Source organism: Heterodontus francisci, chromosome 7 (assembly GCF_036365525.1).
Source record: "Heterodontus francisci isolate sHetFra1 chromosome 7, sHetFra1.hap1, whole genome shotgun sequence".
Taxonomy (NCBI): domain Eukaryota; kingdom Metazoa; phylum Chordata; class Chondrichthyes; order Heterodontiformes; family Heterodontidae; genus Heterodontus; species Heterodontus francisci.
This window is the reverse complement of record NC_090377.1, coordinates 21685953-21701325: the sequence shown is the minus strand read 5'-3', so window position 1 is coordinate 21701325 and position 15373 is coordinate 21685953. Positions and strand designations below refer to the sequence as shown.

At 42.5% G+C, this 15373-nt stretch overlaps 1 protein-coding gene across 1 annotated transcript in view; it reads left to right on the top strand.

Moving 5' to 3' along the window:
- The window catches only part of LOC137371883 (contactin-associated protein-like 5), a gene marked incomplete at its 5' end in the record, with an annotated part of 700863 nt that overhangs the window by 435682 nt on the left and 249808 nt on the right, over positions 1-15373 (top strand). The window contains one exon of the mRNA XM_068034867.1: positions 12472-12599. Coding sequence (XP_067890968.1) covers positions 12472-12599 — 128 coding nt within the window. The remainder of the gene's footprint in view (positions 1-12471; positions 12600-15373) is intronic.

Below are 15373 nucleotides of genomic sequence, written 5' to 3'. Positions count from 1 at the left end.
TAGCAATTTGTCCATATTTTAATGTTGAAACTTTAAATGTTTTAACATATGTTATGGTGGCTTTGAAGTTATAAAGATGCTCTATGGACTAATTATAAAACAATCTAGTCTTAAGTACATCGGCACCAATAGGCACTCTGGGGGATATCGATGAAGAACGTCGTGCAGGTCGTACAGGTAGCGACCCGCGAAGCTGCTTGCCCCCGGGAATTGATGTAAGGCTGCATAGCCCCACAAAAACAGCACCACACAAGTAAATTTCTCCCCCTTTATCTGATACCACTATTCCATCATGGTTTTTTTGCACCATGCTTCAATGTGCCTATTTATTATACTGAGTTCTGATTCAATTCTCCCGATTGCCAATACGAGGTCTCACGGTTGCGCTAATCTGTTGAATATAGTTATCTCAGTTTGGCTGAGGTTGGTCAAGAGATCAGTGATATCTTGGTCCTCCCAGTTGAAACTTCCAGGTCTGTGTGGCACCATTGTGTGGTTCCCCCACCACCACTCACCCTTTCTGATGCCTTTATTTCCCACCGATTTCGGGCAACGACTTCCTTCCCATGGTCAATGGCCTCTCCACCCACTCTATTGCCATCATCTCAGTGCTGGTACTCCGTCGCCTGTCACTGCATAACTTGTAGTTTTGTCCCTTCTTCCCTCCTTCACAGCCGCGCCACTGCACCAACTCAGAACTTGGGCTGGATGACCAGTGTAGGCCCGTATCTATGTAACCTCCTGCCAGGAACAGCCAGGCAGGTTAAACATTCATTTACATGTCTGCTTAAAAATTTCATCACATAAGCTTTGGAGTTATAGAGTCATAACGGAACAGAAGGAGGCCATTCGGCCTCTGTAGAGCAATTCAGTCAGTCCCACTCCCCTGCTTTATGCCCATAACCATAAAAGTTTTATTTCCTTCAAGTGCCTATCCAATTTCCTTTTGAAATCATTGATTTTCTCCACTTCCACCACCCTCGTAGGCAATAAGTTCCAGGTCATTACCACTCACTGCGCAAAAAGGTTCTTCCTCACATCCCCCCTGCATCTCTTGCCCAAAATCTTAAATCACTGTTCCCTAGTCCTTGTACCATCTGCTAATGGGAACAGCTTTTCTTTGTCTACCTTACCTAAACCTGTCATAATCTTGTACACCTCAATCAACTCTCCCTTCAATCTCCTTTGCTCCATGGAGAATAACCCCATCTTCTTCAACCTAACCTTGTTGCTAAAATCCCTCATCCCTGGAACCATTCTGCTAAATCTACTCTGCACTCTTTTAAGGACCCTCAGACCCTTCTTAAAACTGCTGGAAATCTGAAGCCTTGGAACTTCTCTGCAATATCAGCTGACGAGCTGAGAAACACAAAAATGAGGTGCTACACCTCATCGGCATCTGTTGCCTGTGTGCAGATTCTTGACTAGGGTCTCCCAGGTTCACAGCCCTGTCCCCATCGCCACAGGACTTGGCAAATGGACCCTGGTGGAAGCCTGCACATGATTTTGTTCGACGTCAGACCTTGGGGCGCCATCATTGTCCACCCGATCTTGATGGATTGGTGGTCAGATTTCTCTGACGTGTCGAACCACGATGACTAAGACTGCTGCAGCCTTCTCCCGTCTTCGCAGCTGGTGAGACACACAGTCTTCCTTTGCCTGTTCTGCCATTAAGGACTTTTTAGACTGCACTTTGCCTGGCACCTCCCCTGACCTTGCTGCCATGGGTAGCCCCACCAGGAGCAAGGAGCTCCCGATGGCGTCACTCAAGGGATCGTCGGAGTGCACAAGCCTCTCCACCACATCAAGGTGGCGATCTACAGAGGAGCGACAGCACAGCCACTGTGAGGGTCATTGAGAGGGTGCAGAGGAGATTTACTGGAATGGTTCCAGGGATGGGGATTTTAGTTACAGGGTTAGGTTGGAAAAGCTGGGGTTGTTCTCCTTAGAACAAAGGAGATTGAGGGGAGATTTAATAGATGTGTACAAGATTATGACAGGCTTAGATAAGTTAGACAAAGAAAAGCTGTTCCCTAAATGTAGTCTTCAGATGAAGTCGGATTAGAGTATTGGAGGCAATTGAACAAGGACAAATAGATCTAATGCAGTTCTCATTTTAAAGTCATAGGGGGTAATTTTAACCCACAAAACCGGTCCAGTTTGGGTCAATAGAAAATTAAAATGTTAGGAACCTGAAACAACCATCCTTGAATCTTTCCATAGAGCAGAGACAAGGGGCTGGATTTTAAGACCTACTGTCGATCTCAGCGGCGAGCTCAAAAAATGGTGGACCGCGCACCAAAGAGCTGCTGCAATCTCCTGCATGGTGGCTCATTTAAATGGCCGGGTTGTTCCCCCCACCCAATTATGTGGAGGGGACGGGCTGTCCATCGCTGGCAATGGTGTCAGCTGCCTGTGCGCAGGCGCTGGCCACCATCCCCTACACCAATTACATATATTTGACCCTGTCCCCCACACTTGCACTGAAAATATTACCTCTTCCCCCTCCCCATCAGTGTGGCGCCACATTTCCCCGGACGGGGATTTGAAGGCATGCGAGTGCCGGCCATCACGCGGGAGATCGCAGTGGGCCCTCAAGATCACAGATAAGTCTATTTAAATGTATTCATTTTACTGATTTGAATATTTTAATTGTGGTCCCATTGCCCAGTGACAGTGGGGCAGCCACGGAGCTTCACCACCGCCGGGAGGATCAGGCCAGGCCCTCATGGCTTCGAGGTCTGTGGCGGGCCTCCTCCGGAGTCACCTTCAGGCTCCCCCTGTCACGGAACCCAACGCCTGAGGGAGAACAAAATCTGGCCTGAGGGGTGGGCAACCAACTCGCTCTCAGGAGGCAGGTTGGTCATTGAAACCTTTTAAAGAAGCTGCTTGTCTCCTTCTTAATATGGTTTCTGTTTTTAACTTATATTGGTTGGGTTTCAAACTTGGCAGGTAAAAGGAGGTTAGACGTTCTGACTCCATTAGGTAAGTGCCTCTACAGTAGTACATGTGGGCCAAGAGGAGCACAAATGTTTCCTCAGGCCCAACAAACAAACCTGTAAATGTTCTGCTACCTCCATAATTTCCTCCCGACACCTCCCACTCCCCCATCACTGACCCCCTCGGGATCTTCAACTCCCTCTTTGACAACCCCACCAATCTCTCTCCCCACCCCTGTGGTCTCTACCCTCAACAGCCTCTAAATGTACTTGTTTCTAGGCTTTCACCTTTTTTATAGTCTCCACGTCCAACAGGCATCCAAGCCTGCCAATCAGGCTGGATTCTGGACGGGGAACCTGTTTAAAAATAAACACTCACTCTCTGGAGTTAAAACGCTGCAGCATTCAGGAAAACCTGGACTCTGATCAGAACTCCTCCACCTCCTGCCCTGAAACTCCATCCCAGTAAATATCGGAGCCATACATTCCATGTTTTCTATTATACTTTAATTTTATATAATTTATAATTAAATCTCAAAACTTCTGGAAATCTGGAGCATTGAAACTTTTCTGCACTACCAATTAAAGAGCTGAGAAACGCAAAAATTAGATGCTACAGCACTGCCACTGGCAGAAGGCTACAGTTATAGCGTGACAAGTTTACATAATCAGTTTCCATTTTAAATATGGACATAAAAATGTAAAATATCAATGTTAACAATGGAAGTAAGGTTTTATAGGCAGGAAGTGCTTATAGGCTTAGTATTTTCAATACACTATTAGTTGAGCATTTGAGGTGAATAGCATAAAGGCAGTTAAGGGAAAACTAGTAAATACATAAGGGAGAAAGGAAGAAAGGAACAGAAGGATATGCTGACCGTGTGAGGAAGCTCGTGTGGAGCATAAACACCAGTACAGAGCAGATGGGTCGAATGTACTTCTAAATAGTTCTATGTGGGGTCAAGAACAAGTGCAGTCTTCAGATAAAGTTGGGTGAGAGGTTGGAAATGTTTTAATAGGGAACGTTGACAATGGAAAATGTATTGGATAGTGAGTGTGTAATGAAATGAGATTTTTAATATATCATATCATTCTGCCTTTGTGAAATGTTCACATCTATGAACTGCTGGCAATAATCGCTGAATAGTAAAGAGAGATAGGACTGCTCTACAATTTTCTCCTAGCTGCTAAAGGGAAACTGAGGACAATTATAGCACCCTTTTACTGCCCTGCTGTAGGTAAATGTGTCATGAACTTCATTTTCCATAGAACAAAGAACAAAGAAAGAACAGTACAGCACAGGAACAGGCCATTCGGCCCGCCAAGCCTGCGCCAATCTTGATGCCTGCCGAAACTAACATCTTTTGCACTACCGGGGCCCATATCCCTCTATTCCCTTCCTATTCATATATCTGTCAAGATGTCTCTTAAACGTCGCTATTGTATCTGCTTCCACCACCTCCCCTGGCAGCAAGGTCCAGGCACTCACCACCCTCTGTGTAAAAAAACTTGCCTCGCACATCCCCTCTAAACTTTGCCCCTCGCACCTTCAACCTATGTCCCCTAGTAACTGACTCTTCCACCCTGGGAAAAAGCTTCTGACTATCCACTCTGTCCATGCCGCTCAGAAATAAACATACCTTGTGGAGCTTTGCCATGTTAAATATCAACAGTTGACCATCGCATTTACTGTTATGTCACTAAGGACTGGATTTTGAGCCCTCGCTGGGAGCAGTTCCCCAGATCCATCCCACTCCTGGTCCATTTTCCTGGAAGTGGGATGTTGGGGTGCGTGGTGTGGCAGGGCTACCCACCCACACGTGGCAGGTATCCCATTAGGCTTGTTAAGGATCACCTAAGGCCAATAGAAGGAGACCGGCTGGGATTTTTCAATTGGTCTCCAGTTTCAAGGAGGCGGCAGGGGTTAGTTTAGCTGCCTAGAGGCGGCCTCCCTGCAGCAGACTGGGGACCAGTGCCCCAGGCAGGCTTAGAGGCCCTCCCTGCCTGTCTGGGTGCAGCATCAGCTGCCACCCTGTGGAGAGATTTCCCCTGCACAACGGTGGCCCAGCTGCAAAGACCATTTTTAAAATTAAACTTTAAAAAGCTGGACAGAAGGCGCCTCCATTTTGATGCGCCCTCTCCCTCGCTTACCTGCCATTGTTTTCCTGCTGCTGCTCTCAAGCTGAAAGGCACCTTATTGGCCCTCCAACTGTCCTTAATTGGACAGTGAACTTGCCCTCTGGCCATTAATGTGCCACTTTGAGGAAAATCGCAACAAGTGACTGTTTCGCACACAGTTCGAGTTTCTGACCCCCATTTGAGCCTGACAGTGGGATTTAGAAACCAGCAGGGAAAATCCTGTCCTAGGTGTCCCCCTAATTGGGATTCCCCATTGTAAAATTCACCAATGATTAGCTATCTTGGTCTCAAACACAGAGATGTTACCAAAGTGGAGGAGTTTCTGGCAGACATGCAGCAGCAGGAGCTGAAAGTTGGTGGTCTTGTGTCTGAACAGACCTGTAATTTGTTGACGCAGGTGATGAAAAATACAATCTGCACCATAATAAAGGAAAATTGAAGCCTCTGAGGATCAGCCTAATTCTATGACTCGATGGAGTTTCATAAGCTTCATAATCTCCACAGCATAGCCAGCATTGAACCCTCCCTCTCTGGATAGAGGCAGCTTTAGAATAATTTTCTTCTATGCTTTGGTCAGGATCTTTTTTCATTGTTCAATAATAAGTATTTTTAATTGCCTTGGTGCCACAAAGGCTTTGTGAATAAAACAATCTATGGTTAATCAAATTCAAATATATTCCAAACATTATTGATTTCTATTTAATTTTAAAATGGATTATTTTAACTTTTTCCAAAGTTAGATTAGAAGGCTGTTCATATTAATATTTTACTACAGAACATTAATTATGTATTTAACTCAATTAAGTGGCATACAAGATGATTTTAACATTTAATATTTTAGTGAAATTTGCTGAGTGGTTATTTTAAGATTTCAATGAATTTAACACAAGTAATATTCTTAATATTTTACGAAATTTTATTGGATTACTAGTCAAGTAAAATTGGATCAATGATGATTTAAATATTCACTGAATGAAGTACTGATTTCAATATTTCACTTCTTTCAAGCAGATGAATGTTAATTTACTGAATTAGATTAGATAGGTGATTTTTATATTAATCGATCAATGAAAAATACTGTTTTGACTGTGTTATGTTTAATGATTTTAATATTTAATTATTTATATTAATTCTGTGTCACTTCATATTTCATGACATGGGATGCTGAATTTTGCTTTAACATCAGTGCTTACCCTTGCTATCTCAGGGAAATTACTTCACTTTTACTCGGAGTGCTACAGGAGATCAATTAGTAGATATAAATATGCTTTAACGTAATTTTCAATTGTTATTTTTTATTTCAATTTCTATTTAATTTTCCCTACCATTTAACTTTACTGTATATTATTTTTTAAATTATAACCAATAATCCTTGCATTTCCACCTAAACATTTGATCCTCTCTGTATCAAACAACATACACATAATCATAAAAGAAAGTCTTGCATGGGCGGCACAGTGGCTAGCACCGCAGCCTCACAGCTCCAGCGACCCGGGTTCAGTTCTGGGTACTGCCTGTGCGGAGTTTGCAAGTTCTCCCTGTGTCTGCATGGGTTTTCGCCGGGTGCTCCGGTTTCCTCCCACCTCCAAAAGACTTGCAGGTTGAAAGGTAAATTGGCCATTGTAAATTGCCCCTAGTGTAGGTAAGTGGTAGGAGAATGGTGGGGATGTGGTAGAGAATATGGGATTAATGTAGGATTAGTATAAATGGGTAGTTGTTGGCACAGACTCGATGGGCCGAAGGGCCTGTTTCAGTGCTGTATCTCTAAATAAAAAATAAAATTTATATAGCACCTTTCATGACCTCAGGATGTACCAAAGTGCTTTACAACCAAGAAAATACTTTTGAACTGTAATCACTGTTGGAATATACACAATTTGCGCACAACAAGGTCCCACAAACAACACTGTGCTAATAATCAGATCGTTTTTTTAAGTGATGCTTGTTGGGATAAAAATTTTGGCCAGAACGCTGGGGAGAATTCTGCTGCTCTCCTTTGAAACAGTGCTATGGAATCTTTTACATTCACCTCAGAGTGGAGTTAAATTTGAGCAAAGGAAATTATGAAGGTTATAAGGGGCAAATTGGCTGAGGTGGATTGGGAAAATAAATTAAAAGGTATGACAGTACATAGGCAAGGGATAGTTTTTAAAGAAATATTGTATAGTTTACAGCAACTATACATTCCTTCAAGGCACAAAAACCCCGAAAGTAAAGGCAGTCAATCATGGATAACAAAGGAAGTTAAGGATTGTATCAGATTAAAAGAAAAGGGCTATAAAGTTGCCAGAAATAATAGTAAACCTGAAGATTGGGAGGATTTTAGAATACAGCAAAGGAGGAATGAATGAAGGAATGAATTAAACAAAATACTTACACACCAAATAAATGACTAAGAACCAAGAAACTGATAAAGAAAGGGAGAATAGAATATGAATAGCAAAATATATAAAAACAGACTGTAAAAGCTTCTATAGATACGTAAAAAGGAAACATTTGGCTAAGACAAATGTGGGTCCTTACAGGCAGAATCAGGAGAATTTATAATGGGCAAGAGAAATGGCAGAGAAGCTAAATTATTACTTTGTGTCTGTCTTCACTGAGGAAGATAGAAGAAATCTCCCAGAATTAGAGATCCAAAGGATTAGGGGGAATGAGGAATTAAAGGAAATTAATATTAGTAAGAAGGTTGTATTGGAGAAATTAATGGGGCTGAAGGTTGATAAGTCTCCAGGACCTGATATTCAATATTCCAGAGTGTTGAAAGAGGTAGCTATGGAGATAGTGGATGCATTGGTGATCATCTTTCAAAATTCTATAGATTCTAGAGTGGTTCCTGCAGATTGGAAGGTTGCAAATGTCACTCCATTATTTAAGAAGGGAGGGAGAGAGAAAACAAGGAATTACAGACCTGTTAGCCTTGCAACAGTCGTTGGGAAAATGCTAGAATCTATTCTAAAGGATGTGATAAATGGACACTTGGATAATAGTGATCTGATCGGGCATTGTCAATGTGGATTTATGAATGGAAAATCATGATTGACAAACCTGTTGGAGTTTTTTGAGGATGTTACTAATATCATTGATAAAGGGGAGTTGGTGGACATGGTATACTTGGATTTTCAGAAGGCTTTTGATAAAGTCCCCCACAGGAGGTTGGTTAGCAAAATTAAAGCACATGGGATAGGAGGTAATATACTGGCGTGGATTAAGGATTGGTTAACAGGCAGAAAGCAGGGAGTAGGAATAAATGGGTCATTCTTGCGTTGGCAGGCTGTGACTAGTGGGGTACTGCAGGGATAAGTTCCTGGACCCCAGCTGTTCACAATTTATATCAATGATTTGGATGTGGGGACCAAATGTAGTTTTTCCAAGTTCGCGGATGACACAAAACTAGGTGGAATGTGTGTTGTGAAGAAGATGCAAAGCGGCTTCAAGGGGATTTGGACAGACTTAGTGAATGGGCAAAAACGTGGCTGATGGAATATAATATGGAAAAATGTGAGGTTATCCACTCTTGTAGGAGGAATGGATGTGCAGAGTATTTCTTAAATGGTAAGAGATTAGAAAGTGTAGATATACAAAGGGACCTGGGTGTCCATGTCAATAAGTTAATGAAAACTAACATGCAAATGCAGCAAGCAATTAGGAAGGTTAATGATATGTTATCCTTTATCGCAAGAAGATTTGAGTACAGGAGTAGTGAAGTCTTGCTTCAATTGTATAGAAACTTGCTTAGACCACACCTGGAGTACTGTGTGCAGTTTTGGTCCCCTTACCTTAGGAAGCATATTATTGCCATAGAGGGAGTGCAACCAAGGTTCACCAGACTTGTCCCTGGGATGGCAGGACTGTCCTGTGAAGAGAGATTGGGGAAATTGGGCCTGTATTCTCGAGAGTTTCGAAGAATGAAAGGTGATCTCATTGAAACCTACAAAATACTTAAAGGGACAGACAAGGTAGATGCAGCTAAAATCTTTCCCCTGGTTGGGGAGTCTCGAACCAGGGGTCACTATTTCAAAATAAGGGGGAAGCCACTTAGGACAGAAATGAGGAGAAATGTCTTTACTCAGAGGGTTGTGAATCTTTGGAATTCTCTGCCTGAGAGGGCTGTGGAAGCTCAATCATTGCGTATGTTTAAAGCAGAGATTGACAGATTTCTAAATACAAATGACATAAGGTGATATGGGGATAGTGTGGAAAAAAGGCATTGAAGTGGATAATCAGCCATGATCATATTGAATGGCAGGGCAGGCTCCATGGGCTGAATGGCCTACTCCTGCTCGTATGTTCCCATGAGAGGGCAGATTGGGCCTTGGAAGAGAGGTTGAGTAGATTAGGATTATTTTCATTAGAAAGACGGAGGTTGAGGGGGGGACCTGATTGAGGTGTACAAAATCTTGAGAGGTATAGACAGGGTGGATAGCAAGAAGCTTTTTCCCAGAGTGGGGGATTCAATTACTAGGGGTCACGGGTTCAAAGTGAGAGGGGAAAAGTTTAGGGGGGATATGCGTGGAAAGTTCTTTATGCAGAGGGTGGTGGGTGCCTGGAACGCGTTGCCAGCGGAGGTGGTAGACGCGGGCATGATAGCGTCTTTTAAGATGTATCTAGACAGATACATGAATGGGCAGGAAGTAAAGAGATACAGACCCTTAGAAAATAGGCGATAGGTTTAGATAGCAGGCTTGGAGGGCCGACGGGCCTGCTCCTGTGTTGTAATTTTCTTTGTTCTTTGTTCTATCTAATCCGAAAGACAGCACCTCCAATGTTCAGCTCAGTTCTGATAGCACTCCCTCAGTACTGCACTTGAGTTTCAGCTTAGATTTTGTGCTCAAGTTTCTGGAGTGGGACTTGAACTTATAACTTTCTGAATCAGAAGCTACCCAGTGAGCCATGGCTGACTCCTTTAAGTCGTGGATATTTGCCTGAAAATATTACTAGCAGCCTAACAGTCATTTGCAATCCTGTCATATTTTATGTCTGCCACACTTCTCTCATCACACTTTAAACATATTTTTACTTTTCAATTAACAAATACATTCTTAGTAATTTCTGTTAGGGTAATTTTAAGTAGAAACAAAGGCAGTCAAATTATTGGCAATAGCTTTATTGGCACAAGGGTTTAGATGAAACTCAAGTTGACCAGATTAAATTTTGAAAAATCTTCCAGACATGGCTAGAGACAAAAAAAAAATCCCCCTGGATTGTATCCTGATTATTTTAAATTTGTGTCCTCTGATATTAACCCTCCCGCCAGTGGAAACAGGTGTTCCCTATCTGCTCTAACAACACCCCATATAATTTATATATGTATATCATTTTGAACACCTCTATCAATTCTCCCCTTAGCCTTTTCTGCTCAAAGGAGAAAAATCCTAGCTTCCCTAATTGTTATGATCTTGAATGTATGACCTGTAAAGGTGATGGAAGCAGATTCAGTAGTAACTTTCAAAAGGGAATTGGGTATAAATTTAACAAGGAGAAATTTACAGGGTGTGGGGAAAAAAACAGGACAAACTGGATTGCTCTTTCAAAGAGCTTCTGCAGGTGTGAAGGGCTGAATGATCTCCTTCTGCGCTCTATGATTCTGTGACATTCAAAACATTTAGTGAGATGCTAAGTTGGGACGTTAGGATACCAGATAGAGAGATTTTAGTGTGTTTTTCATGCCTTGCTTATACTTAAATGTAAAATAACCTATCATTGAATACAAATAAAAAGATAAACTGTAAATGTTGAAAATATGGATAAAAACAGATGGGAAAGAAAGGACTTAATTTGTATGCTGAAAGTACACTGTAACTCTAATAACATCCATATAGATTAACACTTGGGTGTAGACCCTTTATCAGAATACCCTAGAAAGCCTACCAAACGAGACATTTTCCTTTACTCAAGTTAATAGTCCTGATGTTGACAGCAGTATTAGCAGCGAAACTGTCAGTGTCCACCGTCATTCCTCCTCTGAAATTGCCAGCAACTTCTGGAGTCCACACATGCACAGGTGAATGGAAAAATCCAGAAGTTGCTATCAGTGATGCTACACTTCTCCAGAGGGTGCACTGTTGAAGTCCCACAGTCTGTAGTTAACTATAAATCACGGAACTGATGAGAACTTGCTTCTCTCTCTCTCTCTCTCCTTCTCCATTTACGCTATTGATCTTGCTGTAAAAACCCTTGAAAAAGTTGCACCTTGTTGAATGAAGTTTAATTGGGTTTTTAAAAGTGTACTAAGTTCATAATTACTGCTGAACAGCTTCTTTGGCCCTGAAAAACTAATTTTATTTTTGTGGAATGGCAACTTTCTCCATTATGATATAAAAAATTCTGCATTTTTAAACATCATTTCTTTTTAAAGTTTGTTCATGATGCCTCAGCTTCTACCTTAACCCCATGTGTATGTCCCAATCATTCATTTCGCTGTCTGTAAAATTGAATTAAAAGTGAAGGATAATAAATGTGTTTTACTTCCTGGTTTGCTGTCTATGAGAATTCTTCAATGTGATTGGCTGCTTACCCTTCTTGCTGATATCACTGATGCTGGACACCTGGAGATCCCATTGATTTGGTGCCAGATTCAAACTAACATTGGGAAAGGGGAAATCTACACCAATGAGATCACTAGATCTTTGTGGGGCATTTTCTTTGAGGTCAGTCATCACTTCACTGATGACCGTGAAATCTGGTCCATTAATCAAGAGATAAGGCAACAGGCAGATTTGTAAAGTATATGAAATAAGGCTTTCGGAATGTAGTCCTAATGGAAAGCTTCATTTAACAAAAAAGATCAGTTATATTTCAGTCTTTATAAACATTTAAGCAAATCTGAACCCAGCCTTCTGAAATTACCCCTTTTTATCTATGGGTCTTTTTGTAGCTCTTTTATATATTATAAAATTACTACCTACTTCATTTTAAAGAGTATGTGATTTCAATTGTGTACGTCACAAACAAATTGCTTATTTTTAAGATGAGGTTTTCTTTGATTCATTTTAAAATGTACAGTCCCATGACCCAATCCATATAGGTACAGGTCGTCAATATGCGTAATTTATGGTAAAGACTTATATCATAGTTAAAATTTCATGCACGCTGTTCTATTTGCACTGCCTATATTCTGGAGCACAATGAACACAAGGGGAGTTAGATAGATTTCACCTTACTGTCCTGGCGTTAAAGTAGTGTTTTCTGTTACAGAAACTGGGTGATTTTAATTTCCATGTACATCAATAAGAATGGAAATCCGATAATTTCTATAATGGGTGACTGGTCCATGATGCCAATTTTACACACAGATAGTAACTGAAAAATCTCCCTCCATCTTTGGGACTGAGATATTGATGTTGAAGCAGCTTTATTTGAGGTATATTTATAATGTTCTACTTATTGGCAGGACTAATGACACAGGACATCTTTCATACAAAGATCATTTACCTGTAACGCAGATTATTATTGGAGACACAGACAGATCAAACTCAGAAGCTGCCTACAGACTGGGACCACTTCGTTGCTATGGCGACAGTAAGTGTCAACTTCTATTTCAGGTTTGGACTCGTGAAATTTTAACAACCGTCAATGGCAGCCGACAATACCTCGCATGACTTTCTTACTTCTTTAATTGTCTCCAACAGAAAGCTAACTCATTCTGTACTCACTAGGATACACACTTAACATTCTTTCTGATGCCCCAAATTGCTTTTTTTACTGTAAATATCCTAACTTGACAATAAATACTTGGTGCTGATTGCCAGGTAACAATGCAATTAAGGAGTTTAAATGTTGTCATTAACCATAAGAATGGAAACATATAATATTTACTGCACAGAAGGAGGCTTTTCAACCCATCATGTCTGTACAAAGAACAAAGAAAATTACAGCACAGGAACAGGCCCTTCGGCCCTCCAAGCCTGCGCCGATCCAGATCCTCTATCTAAACATGTTGCCTATTTTCTAAGGGTCTGTATCTCTTTGCTTCCTGCCCATTCATGTATCTGTCTAGATACATCTTAAAAGATGCTATCGTGCCCGCGTCTACCACCTCCGCTGGCAATGCGTTCCAGGCAGTTCCTTACAGGCTTTAGTTACTACCCCCTTACTGTCCACTGACCTCCTCATTTGGTTCCCATCCCCCTGCCACATTAGTTTAAACCCTCCCCAACAGCATTAGCAAAAGCACTCCCAAGGACATTGGTTCCAGTCCGGCCCAGGTGTAGACCATCTAATTTGTAATAGTCCCACCTCCCCCAGAACCGGTCCCAATGTTCCAAAAATCTGAACCCCTCCCTCCTGCACCATCTCTCAAGCCACGCATTCATCCTGACTATTCTTTCATTTCTACTCTGACTATCACGTGGCACTGGTAGCAATCCTTAGATTACTACCTCTGAGGTCCTACTTTTTAACTTGGCTCCTAACTCCCTAAATTCTGCTTGTAGGACCTCATCCCGTTTTTTAACCTATATCATTGGTGCCTATGTGCACAATGACAACTGGCTGTTCACCCTCCCCTTTCAGAATGTTCTGCAGCCGATCTGAGACATCCCTGACCCGTGCACCTGGGAGGCAACATACCATTCGGAAGTCTCGTTTTCGACCACAGAACCGCCTATCTACTCCACTTACAATCGAATCCCCGATGACTGTAGCCCTTTCACTCTTTTTCCCGCCCTTCCGAACAGCAGAGCCAGCCACGGCGCCATGAACCTGGCTACTGCTGCCTTACCCTGGTGAGCCATCTCCCTCAACAGTATCCAAAACGGTATACCTGTTTTGGAGGGAGATGACCGCAGGGGACACCTGCGCTGCCTTCCTGCTCTTTCTCTGCCTTCTGGTCACCCATTCCCTTTCTCCCTCAGCAATCCTAATCTGCGGTGTGACCAATTCGCTAAACGTGCTATCCACGACCTCCTCAGCATCCCGGATGCTCCAAAGTGGGTCCATCCGCAGCTCCAGAGCCGTCATGCGGTCTAACAAGAGCTGCAGCTGGACACACTTCCAGCACGTGAAGGTGTCAGGGACATCAGCCGTGTCCCTGAGCTCCCACATTGAGCAAGAGGAGCATAACACGGGTCTGAGATCTCCTGCCATTTTTAATCTTAAGCTTAACTTAGTCTTAACTTAGATAAATGAAAAAGGAACGAAAAGTTTTTACCAATCACACGAAAAAAAAAATAGAAAATGCCTTACCTTATCTGCACACCACCGAGTCCTTGGTTTTTGGTTAGAGGAGGAGGGCGGGTGGGAGACACTACAGGTGTAGTGTCTCGGGTTCAGCCGCTGCCCAAATATATAGGACTTACTTACCCAGCTGCCACCTCGCTCTCCCTGTCGCCGCTGCAAAAAGCAGCAAAAAAAGAGCTATCTAGCCAAATCCTACCTTCAAGCTCTTGGTCCGTAGCCCTGTATCCAGGTATCCAAGTATTTTTGAATGCAATGAGGGTTTCTGCCTCTACCACCCTTTCAGGAAGTTCTGGACCCCAACAGCCTCTGGGTGAAACAATTCTCCTCAACTCCCCTTTAATCCTTTGGTCAATTACTTTAAATCTATGCCCCCTGATTATTGACCTCTCTGCTGAGGGAAATTTATCCTTCCTATCCACCTCATTTAGGCCCCTCATGATTTTACACACCTCAACTAAATCTCCCCTCAGCCACCTCTGTCCCAAAAAAAACAACCCCAGCCTACCCAACCTTTCCTCATGGCTAAAATTCTCCATTCCTGGCAACATCCTAGTGAATTTCCTTAGTGCCCTCTCTGGTGTGATCACATCCTTCCTGTAATGCGGTGACCAGAACTGGAAGCAGTACTCTAGCTGTGACCTAACTAGTGTTTTATACAGTTCTAGTAGAGCCTCCTTGTTCTTATGCTCTAGGCCTCGGTCAATAAGAGAAAGTATCCCACATGCCTTCTTGACTATTTTATCTACCTGTTCTGCTCTCCAAGGTCCCTCTTTTCCTCCACAATTCTACCATTTATTGTGTATCCCCTTGCCTTGTTTGTTCTCCCCAAATGCATTAACTCACATTTCTACAGATTGAATATATAGTTCCCTGATTTTTCTGAGACTGACACCTTTGCCATACAATGAATGTCAGGGTTGGAATGTCAGGTGACAAAAGCCAGTGAAGAAATACCTAGAAAAATGGGAGAGGGTCAAGGGTCAGCATGGCATGGAAACACTGGACAGCAGCAGATGGTTGGCAGTACTATGCAGCACCAGGTGTGTATGATTGCTCGAGGAAAGAGAACAGGTACAAGCAATAGGTAGGCACACTGTTGTCTTGCCATCACCAGT